At 46.2% G+C, this 19,641-nt stretch overlaps 1 protein-coding gene across 1 annotated transcript in view; it reads left to right on the top strand.

The window, feature by feature from the left end:
• The window catches only part of DOC2A (double C2 domain alpha), a 66,316-nt gene that overhangs the window by 41,307 nt on the left and 5,368 nt on the right, over window positions 1-19,641 (top strand). The window contains exon 8 of the mRNA XM_073547422.1: window positions 5,548-5,705. Coding sequence (XP_073403523.1) covers window positions 5,548-5,705 — 158 coding nt within the window. The remainder of the gene's footprint in view (window positions 1-5,547; window positions 5,706-19,641) is intronic.

Here is a 19,641-nt window from a genome sequence, read left to right as displayed (position 1 = left end):
CAGGGTCACGTGTGCCATAGAAATTCGCACTGCTGGAGGCGGTGTGTCCAGTCACACGTGACCACCACACTGTATTATAGAGAGCGCCCCCTCTGTGTACTCGGTGCTGCCCCTGGTGGAGATGTTCTCCTGTATTATAGACAGCGTCCCTCCTCTGTGTACTCAGTGCTGCCCCTGGTGGGGATGTTCTCCTGTATTATAGACAGCGCCCTCTCCTCTGTGTACTCAGTGTTGCCCCTGGTGGGGATGTTCTCCTGTATTATAGACAGCGCCCCCTCCTCTGTGTACTCAGTGCTGCCCCTGGTGGGGATGTTCTCCTGTATTATAGACAGCGCCCCCTCCTCTGTGTACTCAGTGTTGCCCCTGGTGGGGATGTTCTCCTGTATTATAAACAGCGCCCCCTCTTCTGTGTACTCAGTTCTTCCCCTGGTGGGGATGTTCTCCTGTATTATAGACAGCACCCCCTCCTCTGTGTACTCAGTGCTGCCCCTGGTGGGGATGTTCTCCTGTATTATAGACAGCGCCCCCTCCTCTGTGTACTCAGTGCTGCCCCTGGTGGATATATTCTCCTGTATTATAGACAGCGCCCTCTCTATGTACTCAGTGCTGCCCCTGGTGGGGATGTTCTCCTGTATTATAGACAGCGTCCCCTCCCTTGTGTACTCAGTGCTGCCCCTGGTGGATATGTTCTCCTGTATTATAGACAGCGCCCCCTCTCTATGTACTCAGTGCTGCCCCTGGTGGGGATGTTCTCCTGTATTATAGACAGCGCCCCCTCCTCTGTGTACTCAGTGCTGCCCCTGGTGGGGATGTTCTCCTGTATTATAGACAGCGCCCCCTCCTCTGTGTACTCAGTGCTGCCCCTGGTGGGGATGTTCTCCTGTATTATAGACAGCGCCCCCTCCTCTGTGTACTCAGTGCTGCCCCTGGTGGGGATGTTCTCCTGTATTATAGACAGTGCCCCCTCCTCTGTGTACTCAGTGCTGCCCCTGGTGGGGATGTTCTCCTGTATTATAGACAGCGCCCCCTCCTCTGTGTACTCAGTGCTGCCCCTGGTGGGGATGTTCTCCTGTATTATAGACAGTGCCCTCTCCTCTGTGTACTCAGTGCTGCCCCTGGTGGGGATGTTCTCCTGTATTATAGACAGTGCCCTCTCCTCTGTGTACTCAGTGCTGCCCCTGGTGGATATGTTCTCCTGTATTATAGACAGCGCCCCCTCCTCTGTCTACTCAGTGCTGCCACTGGTGGGGATGTTCTTCTGTATTACAGACAGCGCCTCCTCTGTGTACTCAGTGCTGCCCCTGGTGGATATGTTCTCCTGTATTATAGACAGTGCCCCCTCTCTATGTACTCAGTGCTGCCCCTGGTGGGGATGTTCTCCTGTATTATAGACAGCACCCCCTCCTCTGTGTACTCAGTGCTGCCCCTGGTGGGGATGTTCTTCTGTATTATAGACAGTGCCCCCTCCTCTGTGTACTCAGTGCTGCCCCTGGTGGGGATGTTCTTCTGTATTATAGACAGCTCCCCCTCCTTTGTGTACTCAGTGCTGCCCCTGGTGGATATATTCTCCTGTATTATAGACAGCGCCCCCTCTTCTGTGTACTCAGTTCTTCCCCTGGTGGGGATGTTCTCCTGTATTATAGACAGTGCCCCCTCCTCTGTGTACTCAGTGCTGCCCCTAGTGGATATGTTCTCCTGTATTATAGACAGCGCCCCCTCCTCTGTGTACTCAGTGCTGCCCCTGGTGGGGATGTTCTCCTCTATTATAGACAGTGCCCTCTCCTCTGTGTACTCAGTGCTGCCCCTGGTGGGGATGTTCTCCTGTATTATAGACAGCGCCCCCTCCTCTGTGTACTCAGTGCTGCCCCTGGTGGGGATGTTCTCCTGTATTATAGACAGCGCCCCCTCTTCTGTGTAATCAGTTCTTCCCCTGGTGGGGATGTTCTCCTGTATTATAGACAGTGCCCCCTCCTCTGTGTACTCAGTGCTGCCCCTGGTGGAGATGTTCTCCTGTATTATAGACGGCGTCCCCTCCTCTGTGTACTCGGTGCTGCCCCTGGTGGATATGTTCTCCTGTGTTATAGACAGCGCCCCCTCCTCTGTGTACTCAGTGCTGCCCCTGGTGGGGATGTTCTCCTGTATTATAGACAGCGCCCCTCCTCTGTGTACTCAGTGCTGCCCCTGGTGGGAATGTTCTCCTGTATTATAGACAGTGCCCTCTCCTCTGTGTACTCAGTGCTGCCCCTGGTGGATATGTTCTCCTGTATTATAGACAGCGCCCCCTCCTCTGTCTACTCAGTGCTGCCCCTGGTGGGGATGTTCTCCTGTATTACAGACAGCGCCTCCTCTGTGTACTCAGTGCTGCCCCTGGTGGATATGTTCTCCTGTATTATAGACAGTGCCCCCTCTCTATGTACTCAGTGCTGCCCCTGGTGATGTTCTCCTGTATTAGACAGCGCCTCCTCCTCTGTGTACTCAGTGCTGCCCCTGGTGGGGATGTTCTCCTGTATTATAGACAGCGCCCCCTCCCTTGTGTACTCAGTGCTGCCTCTGGTGGATATGTTCTCCTGTATTTATAGACAGCGCCCCCTCCTCTGTGTACTCAGTGCTGCCCCTGGTGGGGATGTTCACCTGTATTATAGACAGCGCCCCCTCCTCTGTGTACTCAGTGCTGCCCCTGGTGGGGATGTTCTCCTGTATTATAGACAGCGCCCCCTCCTCTGTGTACTCAGTGCTGCCCCTGGTGGGGATGTTCACCTGTATTATAGACAGCGCCCCCTCCTCTGTGTACTCAGTGTTGCCCCTGGTGGGGATGTTCTCCTGTATTATAGACAGCGCCCCTCCTCTGTCTACTCAGTGCTGCCCCTGGTGGGGATGTTCTCCTGTATTATAGACAGCGCCCCCTCCTCTGTGTACTCAGTGTTGCCCCTGGTGGGGATGTTCTCCTGTATTATAGACAGCGCCCCCTCCTTTGTGTACTCAGTGCTGCCCCTGGTGGGTATGTTCTGTATTATAGACAGTGCCCCCTCCTCTGTGTACTCAGTGCTGCCCCTGGTGGGGATGTTCTCCTGTATTACAGACAGCGCCTCCTCTGTGTACTCAGTGCTGCCCCTGGTGGAGATGTTCTCCTGTATTATAGACAGCGCCCCCTCCTCTGTGTACTCAGTGCTGCCCCTGGTGGAGATGTTCTCCTGTATTATAGACAGCGCCCCCTCCTCTGTGTACTCAGTGCTTCCCCTGGTGGATATGTTCTCCTGTATTATAGACAGTGCCCCCTCTCTATGTACTCAGTGCTGCCCCTGGTGGGGATGTTCTCCTGTATTATAGACAGCGCCCCCTCCTCTGTGTACTCAGTGCTGCCCCTGGTGGGGATGTTCTTCTGTATTATAGACAGCTCCCCCTCCTTTGTGTACTCAGTGCTGCCCCTGGTGGATATATTCTCCTGTATTATAGACAGCGCCCCCTCTTCTGTGTACTCAGTTCTTCCCCTGGTGGGGATGTTCTCCTGTATTATAGACAGCGCCCCCTCCTTTGTGTACTCAGTGCTGCCCCTGGTGGGGATGTTCTCCTGTATTATAGACAGCGCCCCTCCTCTGTGTACTCAGTGCTGCCCCTGGTGGATATGTTCTCCTGTATTTATAGACAGCGCCCCCTCCTCTGTGTACTCAGTGCTGCCCCTGGTGGGGATGTTCTCCTGTATTATAGACAGCGCCCCCTCCTCTGTGTACTCAGTGCTGCCCCTGGTGGGGTGTTCTCCTGTATTATAGACAGCGCCCCCTCCTCTGTGTACTCAGTGCTGTCCCTGGTGGGGATGTTCTCCTGTATTATAGACAGCGCCTCCTCCTCTGTGTACTCAGTGCTGCCCCTGGTGAGGATGTTTTCCTGTAGTAGAGACAGCGCCCCTCCTCTGTGTACTCAGTGCTGTCCCTGGTGGAGATGTTCTCCTGTATTATAGACAGCGCCCCTCCTCTGTGTACTCAGTGCTGCCCCTGGTGGGGATGTTCTCCTGTATTATAGACAGCGCCCCCTCCTCTGTGTACTCAGTGCTGCCCCTGGTGGGGATGTTCTCCTGTATTATAGACAGCGCCCCCTCCTCTGTGTACTCAGTGCTGCCCCTGGTGGGGATGTTCTCCTGTATTATAGACAGCGCCTCCTCCTCTGTGTACTCAGTGCTGCCCCTGGTGAGGATGTTTTCCTGTAGTAGAGACAGCGCCTCCTCCTCTGTGTACTCAGTGCTGCCCCTGGTGGAGATGTTCTCCTGTATTATAGACAGCGCCCCTCCTCTGTGTACTCAGTGCTGCCCCTGGTGGGGATGTTCTCCTGTATTATAGACAGCGCCCCCTCCTCTGTGTACTCAGTGCTGCCCCTGGTGGAGATGTTCTCCTGTATTATAGACAGCGCCCCTCCTCTGTGTACTCAGTGCTGCCCCTGGTGGGGATGTTCTCCTGTATTATAGACAGCGCCTCCTCCTCTGTGTACTCAGTGCTGCCCCTGGTGAGGATGTTTTCCTGTAGTAGAGACAGCGCCCCCTCCTCTGTGTACTCAGTGCTGCCCCTGGTGGAGATGTTCTCCTGTATTATAGACAGCGCCCCTCCTCTGTGTACTCAGTGCTGCCCCTGGTGGGGATGTTCTCCTGTATTATAGACAGCGCCTCCTCCTCTGTGTACTCAGTGCTGCCCCTGGTGAGGATGTTTTCCTGTAGTAGAGACAGCGCCTCCTCCTCTGTGTACTCAGTGCTGCCCCTGGTGGGGATGTTCTCCTGTATTATAGACAGCGCCCCCTCCTCTGTGTACTCAGTGCTGCCCCTGGTGGGGATGTTCTCCTGTAGTAGAGACAGCGCCCCCTCCTCTGTGTACTCAGTGCTGCCCCTAGTGGGGATGTTCTCCTGTATTATAGACAGCGCCCCCTCCTTTGTGTACTCAGTGCTGCCCCTGGTGGGGATGTTCTCCTGTAGTAGAGACAGCGCCCCCTCCTCTGTGTACTCAGTGCTGCCCCTGGTGGGGATGTTCTGTATTACACACAGCGTCCGCTCCCCCCCTTTTCCTCTATCGTCTTCCTGTCTCCTCTCTTCTATAACTCAGCTTTTCATTATTACCCCCCTCTGTAGCCTCAGTCTTTCTTCCCCACATCTCCCTTTCTTCTGTGTTCCATACACTTTTTTCCTTCGGCACCTGCGGGGGTTGGGAACGGCTTCAGTGTGAGTTGCAGAGAGATGCACAATGACAGCTTCTGCGGATGTCCCTGAACTCTCAGGCTGAGTTATCTATGAGTCTCTGTGCTCTCAGCCAATGTATAATGCAGGAGAGGAGAAATATTAGAGTTGATGAGGAAAGCATCACCTCACTGAGCCATGGGCTGTGTCTGGTACTGCCGCTCTGCTTCTAGGACTCAACTGCAGTACCAGGCACAACCTGTGGACAGGAGGTGCGCTGTTTTTGAATGACAGAAGGCCTGTATTTGTAATCCTGTGCAACCACTTCCTGCTTTTACCATCTATAAATTAAGAATCTAAAATCCTATTATGTGTCCCCTTCTCTATGTCCTCAGCTGGAGCGCTGTCAAGAGTGGGAACTAGAGGAACGAGGGCGGATCTTTCTGTCTCTCACATACAGCACTGAACGCGGGGGGCTCGTAGTTGGCATCTTGCGTTGCGCTCATCTCGCCGCCATGGACGTCAATGGATTTTCAGACCCTTATGTCAAAACGTAAGTAGACATGCTGTCACTAGTGGGGGGAAGACCCGGGAAAACGGAGGTTATTGGAGGTCATCTCGCAATGCTCCAGTTTTATCGTTTTTATGGGTGACATCTTGTAAGCAAGAAAGGAAAAAAATAAATATGTTGATGATACAACGTGCAGTAGGACTATGTGACCTCTGTGCAGGTCAGGCTCGTCCTGGTGTTAAACACTCCTAGGTGAAATCCAGTCTAGATTGCGATCAATAGTTGACTTTTCTGTTGTCCTATTGTAGATGGATCTTATCTTCTAGTAGTTCTTCATTCTTGGGTCTTCTCTTCATTCTTAGTTCCTCATTCTTCCTAAACTTTGTCCTAGTAGATCCCTAATGTTTCTTGAACTCATTGGCCCTCGATTTTTTCCTCTTGGCTGCTGGTTCCGACCACAATGTTATTCTTCTGCTTTTGGATGGTTGCTCCCTTCTTATTTGTTTGCCCTCTTCTCCAGGTTTGTCACTGATCTCAGCCGTTCTTCTGCCTTAATCTCCTTGACTTGTGGTTGGATTTAGCGCAAGCTCTTGGATGGTGGCTCCAGCTTCTCCTTTGGTCTTGTCTTTGCCTTCAGTTCTAAACACATTCATGTCCTTGCTTTTGAACGGTGGCTCTACACTTCCTTTTTGGTTTCTTCTCCAGTCTGTTCATAGACTTTAGTTCTAGATGTAATTTTGCTCTTGATCTTACATGATGGCTCCAACTTTCCTTTAGCCCCATCGGCAGTCTAGTCATTGGCTTTAAGTATAGATGTATTTCTGCTCTTGAATAAATTCTGCAGTCTTACATTTGTCACCATCCCGGTCTTGCCATTGACATAAGTTATAAACTACTGCTTTTGGATCGTGGTTCCAGACTTTCCTTGGACTGTGCATCCATTCTTGTATTTGCTTTCACTTTTAGATATATATTCTGTCTTTGGTTGTAGATGGTGGTTCCTACCTTTCTTTTGGTATCTTCTCCAGTCTTGCTGTTGGCTTTAGTTCTAAATATATATTATATTTGCTCTTAGTTTTAGATGGTGGCGCCAACCTTTCTTTTGCCTTTAATTTCAGTTTGGCTTTAATTCTAGATGTAATCCTGCTTTTTGGATGGTGGCTCCAGGCATTGTTTTGTCACTGCACCGCTCCTCTTCTATATTGGCCTTATCTGTAAATTTGTATTTTCCTTCAGTTCTAGATATATTTCTGCTCTTGAACTTAGGCGGTGGCTCCTGCTTTTCTTTTTCTCTTCTCTCCAGTCCTGTTGTTAGATTTAATTCTAGACATATGTTTGCTCTCGGACGGTAGCGCCAACCTTTCTTTTGACGTCTTCTATAGTCTTGTCTTTTCCTTCAGTTCTAGACATACTTCTGTTATTGATCTTAGATTGTGGCTCAAGCCTTTCATTTGCCCTCATCTACTCTTGTTTTTGCCTTCAGTTCTAAACATATCTTTGGCCTTGACTTTTTTCTGGTGGCTCTTCCGTTTCTTTTGGTCTCTTCTCCAGTCTTGTCATAGACTTTAGTTCTAGCTGTATGTTTGCTCTTTGTTTCAGATTGTGGCTCCTACCTTTCTTTTAGCTTTTCCTGCAGTCTTGTCTTTGCTTTTAATTGTAGACTTTGAGACTTATTTCTGCTTTTGGTTTTAGATGGTGGCTCCAATTTTCCCTTTGCCCTCATTTCCAGTCTTGTCATTGGCTTTAGTTCTAGATGTAGTTATTCTTTTAGTTGGTGGTTCCAGCCTTTCACTTGGGTTTTTAGTCAAAGTCTTTTCTTTGCCTTCAGTTTTAAACATATTTCTGCTTTTGCATAGTTGCTCTACACTCTCTTAGGCCTCTTCTTCAGTCTCGTCTTAGCCTTAAACGGTGGCTCCAACCTATCATTTGGTCTTATCTCTCAACCTGTCATTGGCTTTAGTTCTAGGTGCATTAATGCTTAGATGGTGGCTTCAACCTTTCTTTTGATCTCTTCTCTAGTATTGTCTTTGCCTTTAGTTTGACTTCTTTTGGTCTTAGATGATGGCTTCCTCATTTTCTTTTGGCCTGTTCTCCAGTCTTGCCATTGGTTTTAGTTTTGGATATATTTCTGCTATTGATTTTAGATTTTGGCTCTAGTTTCTCCTTCATCTTTACCCCTGTCCTTGACTTTACTTCTCATGGTATTCTTGCTATTGCTCTCGATGCCTCCACTATCTTGATTTTTTTTTACTCATTTCTGTCCTCCAAGAGTTGTTGTTCTACTCTTTTTTTAGCATCTATCCTCTTCCTTTGCTTCTTAGCTCTGCTGCAAGTCACGTTCTAAGGTTTTATACCATATTTTAGAGGTTTTAATTTTATTGTTTATACAGAGGCTGTAGTCAACCAAATTTAAAAGAGAATGTAACACTTGGGTTTGTGTAATATATATTGAGAAAGGACCTGAGATACCAATCAGGGTGAAACCTTTGTGGTCTTCAGGGTTGTAACAGATGCAAATCGCTGCCTAGTCATGACCAAGCTTTCCAATGACCCCTGTTGACATATAAACCGGCATTATTATGTCACTGCACCCATCGTCTTTTATATTTATTGTCTACCCATTTAACAGTCTCGACAGTAGTCCTGGTAGTCCACTCATAAGCTGGAAAGCTTGGGATATAGAGGATAGGTTGGAGTCACATAAAGAAATAGGTTGGTCAGGCCCGGTGACTCTAATAAGCCTTTGATTGAAATCGAATGATGTTGCACAGAGGATGAGTAATGGTGGAGTTGGGGATTTTCGTGGCGTTATCTTGTATCTGTCATCTGCCTGTCTTTTGAGGCTCCCTGGTGCAATGCTGATCACACGCTATCAGGCTATGAGCCTCCGGCACTGAGTGTTTCTGCATGAAAGGCTAATTGTATGCAGAATCCGGGCTTGTGCAGTTGTGGCAATGTCACTATGTAGCACCTATATTAAGCACAATTATTTCAGGCAAATTACCGAATAGCAGCTCTGGGACGGTTGCCTGGGTTCACTTATCTCAGCACATTAGAACGTTGTTAATCACATGCACACGGGGCGTCAAATACACGGAGGGCTCGATAATTTATTCACATCTATGACTTAACCTTTTATGTTGTAAGAGCAAAAAAAAAATAAGGCAGAAAGATAGCTAAATATTAGATAATCTATAGACTTGTGACAGGATATAAGCAGGAGTTGCCAATGTGACAGGTCTTTAGTACCCACAATAACCCTGATGTTTTACCAGCCTGTCATACTGCAGGGGCTTTTCTAATAGAATGATGGCCCTTATCCTAAGAGAAATTATAGACCGGGGCAGCAGAAGCCACTGAAGGATGTAGTTCTGCAGCACTAGATCCACACATCATCTACAGCAGTTCCTATTCATCATGGTGGTCCATGTATTAACAGTTCATTAATCTGGACTAAGACAATATTGAAGCCTGAAGATCTGGAGGAGACGCAGCAAGGCAATGAGACTTCACACTTTGACTTATTCCTATCTGTGAATTTCCTCAGGCTTAAAGAAATGGAGTGAATTAGAGAGAGTGATGGTCAAGGTCCTGACATTCAGAACATATGGGGGATGTTCCCCCAGCTCAGAGATGATTAAAAAGTAACTTACATCAGAGAATGATCCTACAGAGGTCCACCACACCATTGTCTTCTCCAGACAGTGATCATGTTTGAGTGTTCACCTCTTCATATGTTCTCCAGCCAGTGATCATATATCAGTGGTGCCTTCTCCATGTCTTCTCCATCCAGTGATCATATATGAGTGGTGCCTTCTCCATGTCATCTCCAGCCAGGGATCATGTATAAGTAGTTATTTCTCCATGTCTTGTCCAGACACTGATCATGAATGAGTGGTCACCTCTTCATATCTTCTCCAGCCAATGATCATATATGAGTGGTCACCTCTCTACATCTTCTCCAGCAAGTGATCATGTTTGAGTGATCTCTTCTCCATGTCTTTTCCAGGCAGTGATCAATTATAAGTAGTTACTTCTGCATGTCTTTTCCGGCCAGTGATCATGTTTGAGTTGTCACTTCTTCATATCTTCTCCAGTAAGTGATCATATATGAGTGGGTTCATCTTCGTGTCTTCTCCAGCCAGTGATTATGAATGAGTGGTCTCATCTTCATATCTTCTCCAGCCAGTTATCATACATGAGTGGTCACTTCTCCATGTTTTCTCCAGTCAAGTGATCATGTATGAGTGGTCATCTTTCCACATCTTCTTTGGCCAGTGAACATGTATGAGCGGTCATCTCTCCATGTCTTGTCTAGCTAGTGATCATGTATCAGTGGTCACCTCTCTACATTTTCTTTGGCCAGTGATCATTTGAGTGGTCATATTCATACCTTATCCAGTCAGTGATCATGTATGAGTGGTCTCAGCTTCATGTCTTCTCCAGCCAGTGATCATGAATGAGTGGTCACCTCTTCATATCTTCTGCAGCCAGTGATCATATATGAACATATATGAGCAGTCACCTCTCCATGACTTGTCTAGACAGTGATCATGTATCAGTGGTCACCAGGGCTGTGGAGTCGGTAAGCCACAGTTGCGACTCCGACTCCTGGATTTTATCAGGCTCCGACTCCGGCTCCGACTCCTTCATAAATGGCCAATTCATAACAACAAATTTACTGTTGTAAAATATTAAACATCGTGCTTATTCAGTTTCTCACCATCATATAAGTAATCAGACCACTTAGAGCAAAAACTACATTTATTAGAATACAATTAGAATATAGCAAATAACTTTTATAAACTTTTCTAAACTGTAAGTAAATATGCAATAAACACTTTTATGCAGTTAATAAGAAGAAATCTATAAATTTGTCCTCAGAAAAAGTATTGCCTCTGTCAGATCCTCCTTCATGGATGCCCTCAAATCTGATCTAATTATTTTGAGAGCAGAGAACAACCTCTCTACACTAACTTGTGTTGGTGGCAAAGCAGTAACCACTCGGGCAACATCTCTGACAATGTCAGGATACAGAGGAATCGCTTGTTGCACTGTTATTTTTGATGAACGGTCAAATTTCTCAATTTCTTTTAGTGCACATGAAAAATTCTGCTGAAATGTACTGGCTGTGTTCCTTGATGGGGATGACTCTTCTTCTATGCGGGAACGCTTTGCACGGTGCTTGTGATCCAAATATTTTTCGAAATTAAATTCTTCATCAGTTGATGATGAGGGTGAAGATGTGGCAGGACGACCAAATTCTTCTTGTTCCTCCTGACTGTTCTGCAACCCTTTCATCCTTACTGCTATTTCACACAGAGCTTCTTTTCCTTTACTTAGCTGTTGATCATCTAGAAGAATCCGATGCATTGGGTCTACATAAACAGCTGCCAAAAGAATGTTATTTTGTAATAGTAGCTCCTCTCTCCGTTTCATTGATGTAGCAATGCCACTTGCAATTAACCCTCCTCTTTGGGACAGGCGAAACATCAGGTTCTTCCACTCCTTTAAGAAAATACCTGGAGTTAAGTCCTCTGCTTGTAATTTTTTAGTCACTGTAAATGGGTGCTCTAGCAATTTTTCCAGCTCAGTCACCTGATTCCACTGACTTTCATTTAGCGTCAGTTGAGGGTTAGCCATGTCTACAAGAAAGGTTTTCAGTTCAACCAAGCGCTGAATCATTAAGTAAGTACTGCCCCATCGTGTGGCTTGATCAATAATTGCCCCTTTTCCAGCACGTCTCTTCAAAATTGAGTCAACTTTAGGGGTTCTGGCAACAGTAGCCAATTTTCTCACCTTGCCAATCAGTGCAGCAGCATGTCCTTCTTGCAGACTGTCTCTTATAGCCAGCTGTAGTGTATGCACAACACAGCGCATGTGATGAATGAAAGAACATATTGACACAGTTTCAACAAGATCATCTAAACTATCATGTTGCTGTTCATCTGAAGCAACTTCAGTTTGCTCCTCAGTTACAATACTGTGTTCCTCTATTTCAAACATTTCTGTGTCTGTGGACCCAGAATGTTCTTCTAGCTGCTGGTCACCATCATTACTCTCATTCATTAGCTTAATAGTACTTATTGTTGTGAGTTCATTTTCCCCTCCGTCACTGAGGCCTGGTGAACTCCCTATTCTAGTGAAGGAAGGTAGTGAGCCTGATTATCAGGCACCTGGGACTAATGAAGACGATTGGCTGAGTGGAGTCACTGACTGGATTTAAGGCAGCCTACGCCCTTTCTGCCCTGCGGGTGATTTCTCTGTGGACTCTTGGACACCAGTCTGATTCCTGCTCTCCTAAAGCTAAGTTTTCTGTTTTGCCTTTTGCATCTAAGATTTGTTTTTGTTTTTCTTGCTTTTTGGATTCTGCCACTCCCTGCTGGAGTGTGCAGTGTTCCGTGAGCTCTGTCTTCTGAAAGTACCTGAGCGCTGATTTAGTTTTTGAAGCTTAGTTGCTTCAGGGCCATTTTTATATCAGCTTGTTGGCTTTTGTCTCTGATAGGGTTTTGGCAGATTGCAGACAGCAGCCTTCCTATCCGTTCCTATCTAGGTAGTTTTTGGGCCCCGTCTTTGCTCAGCCTGTCTTTCTGTCTGTGTAAGTGTTTTCATCTTGCTTCACCGTCATTATATGTGGGGGGCTGCCTATTGCTTTGGGGTCTGCTCTGGGGCAGTTAGATTTCCCCTTTCCTTCTTTAGGCCTATGTATCTCTCCGGCTGTGATCGAGGGATCTAGGTCATCGTAGGAACCCCCCACGGCTACTGCTAGTTGTGTTGATAGGTTCAGGGGTCTGCAATCTGATAGTTGCCAACTTCTCTGGTTTTCAGGATTTAGCTAGCATTTCTGTTCTTGCCTCCTACGGTGACTCAATCATAACAGAATCACCCGCCCAAACCGCAGATCCTGGGGTACTCAATAGCAGGAAAGAATTGTGTTTAAAAAAAAAAGAAAAAGAGTGTGTATATTCTTTCCTCTATATCTCTGAGGCCGTAGGGGGAATTTTTTTTTTCTCTCAATGGAGATAAAGCAAGTGTCTGATTGTGTGGAGCAGCTTGCTGCTGAAGTGCGAGGAATTTCCGCCTATCTTGCTCGTTCACATGCTGTTGAACCAAAGATCCCCACACCTGATGTATTTTTTGGGGATCGATCTAAATTTTTGAGTTTCAAAAATAATTGTAAATTATTTTTTGCTTTGAAGCCTAACTCGTCAGGGAGCCCCGCGCAGCAGGTTAAAATTGTCATCTCTTTGCTGCTTGGCGATCCCCAGGATTGGGCGTTTTCTTTGAAACCTGATGATCCTAGTCTGACTAATGTGAACGCATTTTTTCAAGCCTTGTGGTTGTTGTATGACAAACCTAATGCTATTGATCAGGCTGAAAAGACCCTGTTGGCATTGAGCCAGGGTCGAGATTCTGCAGAATTGTACTGTCAAAAATTCCGAAAGTGGGCGGTCCTTACTGCCTGGAATGATAATGCCTTGGCTGCTCTCTTTCGGAAGGGTTTGTCAGAAGCCGTAAAAGATACTATGGTGGGATTTCCTGTTCCCTCTGGTCTGGACGATTCTATGTCTTTAGCCATTCAGGTTGATCGGCGTTTACGTGAACGCAGGATTACACGAGAGGTGTTGCCACCGGTTGAACAGACGTCTGAACCTATGCAATGTGATAGAGTTTTGTCTGTTATGATTGAGTCACCGTAGGAGGCAAAAAACAGAAATGCTAGCTAAGTCCAGAAAACCAGAGAAGTTGGCAACTATCAGATTGCAGACCCCTGAACCTATCAACACAACTAGCAGTAGCCGTGGGGGGTTCCTACGATGACCTAGACCCCTCGATCACAGCCGGAGAGATACATAGGCCTAAAGAAGGAAAGGGGAAATCTAACTGCCCCAGAGCAGACCCCAAAGCAATAGGCAGCCCCCCACATATAATGACGGTGAAGCAAGATGAAAACACTTACACAGACAGAAAGACAGGCTGAGCAAAGACGGGGCCCAAAAACTACCTAGATAGGAACGGATAGGAAGGCTGCTGTCTGCAATCTGCCAAAACCCTATCAGAGACAAAAGCCAACAAGCTGATATAAAAATGGCCCTGAAGCAACTAAGCTTCAAAAACTAAATCAGCACTCAGGTACTTTCAGAAGACAGAGCTAACGGAACACTGCACACTCCAGCAGGGAGTGGCAGAATCCAAAAAGCAAGAAAAACAAAAACAAATCTTAAATGCAAAAAGGCAAAACAGAAAACTTAGCTTTAGGAGAGCAGGAATCAGACTGGTGTCCAAGAGTCCACAGAGAAATCACCCGCAGGGCAGAAAGGGCGTAGGCTGCCTTAAATCCAGTCAGTGACTCCACTCAGCCAATCGTCTTCATTAGTCCCAGGTGCCTGATAATCAGGCTCACTACCTTCCTTCACTAGAACAGGGAGTTCACCAGGCCTCAGTGACGGAGGGGAAAATGAACTCACATTTGTCTAAGGCGCAACGTCAGGAATTCAGAAGGCGTAATAAGCTGTGTTTTTTCTGTGGAGATGCCTCACATGTTATTTCTGTTTGTCCTAAACGTGAGAAACGCTTTGCACACACGTTTTCTGTTGGTGGGGTTCAGCCTAAGTTTCTTTTGGCGATTACTCTGATCTGTTCCCTGTCCACATTTTCCGCCAAGGCTTTTGTGGATTCGGGAGCAGCGCTAAATCTAATGGACTTGGATTTTGCTAAACGTTGTGGATTTCCGTTGACACCTCTGCAGACGCCTATCCCTTTGAGGGGAATTGATGCTACCCCTCTGGCTAAAAATAAACCTCAGTTTTGGACCCAGTTGGTCATGCGGGTCGCCCCAGACCACCAAGAAAATTGCAGATTTTTGGTGTTGCATGGTCTGCATGATGCCGTTGTTCTGGGGTTTCCCTGGTTGCAGATTCATAATCCAGTTTTGGATTGGAAGTCTGTATCTGTGGTGAGTTGGGGTTGCCGGTGTACCTTTAGTGAGGCTCCGGTTCTTTCCACCTCTCCTCAGTCGCATGAGGTTCCTGACTATTTGGCAGACTACTATGATGTATTTAGTGAGAATGAGTCTGCGTCCTTGCCTCCTCATAGGAGTTATGACTGTGCTATTGAACTAAACCCGGGGTGTAAATTTCCTAAGGGTCGGCTCTTCAATTTATCTGTACCCGAGCACGAGGCTATGCGGTCCTATATTAAGGAAGTGTTGGAGAAGGGTCATATTAGACCATCCTCTTCACCCTTAGGTGCCGGGGGTTTTTTTGTGGCCAAGAAGGATGGTTCTTTAAGGCCTTGTATTGATTATCGTGCCCTCAATAAAATTACTATTAAATATCAGTATCCGTTACCCCTGATTTCGGATCTATTCTCTAGTCAGAGGTGCTTGCTGGTTTACCAAGCTTGACCTCAGGGGGGGCGTATAATCTTATCCGCATTAAGCAGGGGGATGAATGGAAGACGGCGTTTAATACTCCGGAGGGACATTTTGAGTACCTGGTGATGCCTTTTGGGCTCACTAATGCCCCTTCTGTCTTCCAGTGCTTCATGAACGATATTTTCCGAGACTTTGTCGATAAATTTTTGATTATCTATCTGGATGATATTTTGATCTTCTCCAAGGATTGGGATTCTCATGTGGAACATATTTGGACTGTGTTCCGGATCTTGAGAGAGAATTCTCTGTATGTCAAGGGATCAAAATGCCTTTTTGGAGTACAGAGAATTTCTTTTTTGGGATTTATTTTGTCTCCGTCAACTATTGAAATGGACCCGGTCAAGGTACAGTCCATTTATGATTGGGTTCAGCCCACTTCTTTGAAGGCCCTCCAGAAGTTTTTGGGTTTTGCTAATTTTTATCGGAAATTTATAGCAAAATTTTCTAGTATTGCCAAACCATTGACTGACCTGACCAGGTAGGGTGCGGATGTGTTGAATTGGTCTCCGGAGGCGGTTGCTTCCTTTCAGGAGCTGAAGCGTAGATTTACCTCCGCCCCGGTTCTGCGGCAACCTGATGTCTCACTCCCGTTCCAGGTAGAGGTGGATGCTTCTGAGATTGGTGCAGGAGCGGTGTTGTCCCAAAAGGATCTGGTAACATGTAAAATGAATCCCTGTGCTTTGTTTTCCCGTAAGTTCTCTTCATCTGAACGTAACTATGATGTGGGGAATCGGGAACTGTTGGCCATGAAATGGGCATTTGAGGAGTGGAGACATTGGTTGGAGGGAGCCAAACATCAAGTTGTGGTCCTCACTGACCACAAAAATTTGATTTACCTAGAGTCGGCTAAACGCTTGAACCCTAGACAGGCTAGGTGGGCCTTGTTTTTTACACGTTTTGATTTTGTGGTCTCTTTCCTTCCTGGAACTAAGAATGTCAAGGCAGACGCCCTCTCTAGGAGTTTCTTTGCTGATTCTCCTGTGGTGACCAAGCCTGCCACCATCTTAGGCGAAGGGGTAGTTCTTTCTGCCATCTCGACCGATTTGAGACTTGCTCTGCAAGAGTTCCAGGAGGACAAACCTGAGCGTTGCCCCAGTGGAAAGTTGTATGTTCCTGACCAGTGGAAGAAGAGAGTGATGTCTGAAGTTCATTGCTCTGCATTGGCTGGTTATCCAGGTATTTTTGGTACTAGAGATTTGGTGATTCGCTCTTTTTGGTGGCCCACCTTGTCTCATGATGTCAGGAATTTTGTGCAGTCCTGTGGGACTTGCTCCCGGTCTAAATCTTGTTCTCGCTCTAGTGGGTTGTTGATGCCTTTGCCGGTCCCCAGGAGGCCATGGACCCATATTTCAATGGATTTAATTTCTGATATGCCGGTCTCTCAAAGAATGACTGTTATTTGGGTGATTTGTGATAGGTTCTCTAAGATGGTTCATCTTGTACCACTCCCTAAGTTGCCATCTTCCTCTGAGTTGGTGCCTCTGTTTTTGCAACAGGTGGTTCGCTTGCACGGGATTCCTGAGAACATTGTATCTGACAGAGGAGTTCAATTTGTGTCTAAATTTTGGAGGACGTTCTGTTCCAAGTTGGGAATTCAGTTGTCCTTCTCCTCTGCTTTTCACCCTCAGACCAATGGGCAGACAGAGAGAACAAACCAGACCTTGGAGTCGTATTTGAGATGTTTTATTTCCGCTGATCAGGATGATTGGGTTTCATTTTTGCCCTTGGCCGAATTTGCTTTAAATAATAGAGCTAGTTCTGCCACTTTGATGTCACCTTTTTTTTGTAACTTTGGTTTTCACCCTCGATTTTCTTCAGGGCAGGTGGAGCCTTCTGCCTGCCCAGGTGTTGACACTGTGGTGGAGAGAATGCACCAGATCTGGGACCAAGTGGTGGATAAGTTATCTCTCTCCCAGGAAAAGGCCCAGCGGTTTTCCAATCGACATAGGACCATTGGTCCCCAGTTTAAGATTGGTGATACGGTGTGGTTATCATCAAAAAATATTGCTATGAAGGTGGCTTCTCCTAAGTTTAAGCCTAGATTTATTGGACCTTACAAGATTTTGGAGATTATTAATCCGGTCTCTTTTCGTTTGGCTCTTCCTGTCACATTTAAGATCCATAATGTGTTCCATAAGTCCTTGTTGAAGAGGTTTGTTGAGCCAGTTGTGCCTGAGGTGGCACCTCCGGACCCTGTATTGGTTGAAGGTAACTTGGAATATGAGGTAGAGAAAATTCTGGATTCCCGTCTGGCTAGACGGAGACTCCAGTATTTGGTTAAGTGGAAGGGTTATGGTCAGGAGGATAATTCCTGGGTCTCTGCCTCTGATATTCATGCCAAAAGATTGGTGCGTGCCTTTCATCGGGCTCACCCTGATCGCCCTGGTAGCGTTGTTGAGGGTTCGGTGACCCCTCCTCAAGGGGGGGGTACTGTTGTGAGTTCATTTTCCCCTCCGTCACTGAGGCCTGGTGAACTCCCTATTCTAGTGAAGGAAGGTAGTGAGCCTGATTATTAGACACCTGGGACTAATGAAGACGATTGGCTGAGTGGAGTCACTGACTGGATTTAAGGCAGCCTACGCCCTTTCTGCCCTGCGGGTGATTTCTCTGTGGACTCTTGGACACCAGTCTGATTCCTGCTCTCCTAAAGCTAAGTTTTCTGTTTTGCCTTTTTGCATCTAAGATTTGTTTTTGTTTTTCTTGCTTTTTGGATTCTGCCACTCCCTGCTGGAGTGTGCAGTGTTCCTTGAGCTCTGTCTTCTGAAAGTACCTGAGTGCTGATTTAGTTTTTGAAGCTTAGTTGCTTCAGGGCCATTTTTATATTAGCTTGTTGGCTTTTGTCTCTGATAGGGTTTTGGCAGATTGCAGACAGCAGCCTTCCTATCCGTTCCTATCTAGGTAGTTTTTGGGCCTCGTCTTTGCTCAGCCTGTCTTTCTGTCTGTGTAAGTGTTTTCATCTTGCTTCACCGTCATTATATGTGGGGGGCTGCCTATTGCTTTGGGGTCTGCTCTGGGGCAGTTAGATTTCCCCTTTCCTTCTTTAGGCCTATGTATCTCTCCGGCTGTGATCGAGGGGTCTAGGTCATCGTAGGAACCCCCCACGGCTACTGCTAGTTGTGTTGATAGGTTCAGGGGTCTGCAATCTGATAGTTGCCAACTTCTCTGGTTTTCAGGATTTAGCTAGCATTTCTGTTCTTGCCTCCTACGGTGACTCAATCATAACAACTTATCATATTTGAAGCATTGTCAGTTACGACAGAAAGAACTTGCTCTTTTTTAAGTTCATAGTCTTGCAGAACCTTTTCCACCAAGACCTGGAGAAACTCACTGGTGTGATGAGCTTTGGTGTCTTTTACTGCCAATGTCTTGGTAACTATTTCATTTTTGTCACAAACAAATCGGACATTGATGGCAAAATAGTTCACTCTGTGACGTGTGCAGGCATCCATTTTAAGAAACAGAAAGCGTCCCTTGAGAGTTTTTTTAAGTTCTTCCTTTTGTTTAAAAGCTTCTTCGATTACTAATTTTCTAATACTCTCTCTCTCCAGAGAAACACCAAGCTTGCGGGCCATTTCCCCATTCAGACACATAAAAGCTGGTCGTGAAAATAATGAAATAGGCACACTATCCTTTACAACAAGCTCTATGATCTGTTTTTTAGATGTATCTACTGTCATTGTCACAGTAACTTTGTCACTGACAAAATATCTTGCAATTGATGGCTGCAAAGTTCTCTGCTCCTTTGTTTGGCTGGAAGAGCTGGGCACTGGTTCATTGGTTTGGATGCAGTCTTTCACATCCACTGCTTTCAGTACTTCTGGATGAAAGCGCTGTAAATGTCTCTTTAGATTATAAGCTCTGGTAGGAGCATTTTTATCTTTGCCTGAATATGCACTCATCTTGGCTTCACAGCATTTGTTTTCGTCTGGATCATTTGTCATACACTGACAGACATAATGTTTTCTATCTTGAGTGATGGTGAAATGTTCAAATACAGCTGATTTAATGTGATGCTTCTTTGACATTCTCAGGTTTTTAATTCTGCATTCACAATCCAAATGACAATTGTTTTTCCTAAAAACAATTGTACAAAATTATTGCCAGGTCGTACAACTGATATAGTGGTCAGTAATACTGTTATTATTCCTCATGTACTCACAGTTAACTGATGCAAAGTTTGTTGAAAGGATAATACTTCTTACAGTCTTCCTCTTCTGAGTAGCAGGCAGCTGTGAGATGCTTGGAAGACGCACACCTAGTATGATCTAGTCTAGAGGAGGAGCTTTACTACTAAGAATTTGCAACACATTTTCACTTTCAGTTTCATACATTGTAAGTAGGGGGGTTGGGGCAGCATGAGGTTAACCAAGTATAAGATTAGATAAGGGCAGTGGAGAACAGTGACACACAAGAAGTAAGAAATGTCTCTATCTCCAGCAGAACTGCTTATCACTGTTGTTCATAGTTTGATAGAACATATATATTTGAGTAACATTTATAACATTCATATGAAAGTTTAATTATGAAATATTAATACATTTT

This window comes from Dendrobates tinctorius, unplaced genomic scaffold (assembly GCF_039654945.1).
Source record: "Dendrobates tinctorius isolate UK_male_01 unplaced genomic scaffold, ASM3965494v1 ptg000152l, whole genome shotgun sequence".
Classification (NCBI taxonomy): domain Eukaryota; kingdom Metazoa; phylum Chordata; class Amphibia; order Anura; family Dendrobatidae; genus Dendrobates; species Dendrobates tinctorius.
Note: the sequence above shows the minus strand (reverse complement) of the source record. Positions and strands in the feature narration are given on the sequence as shown.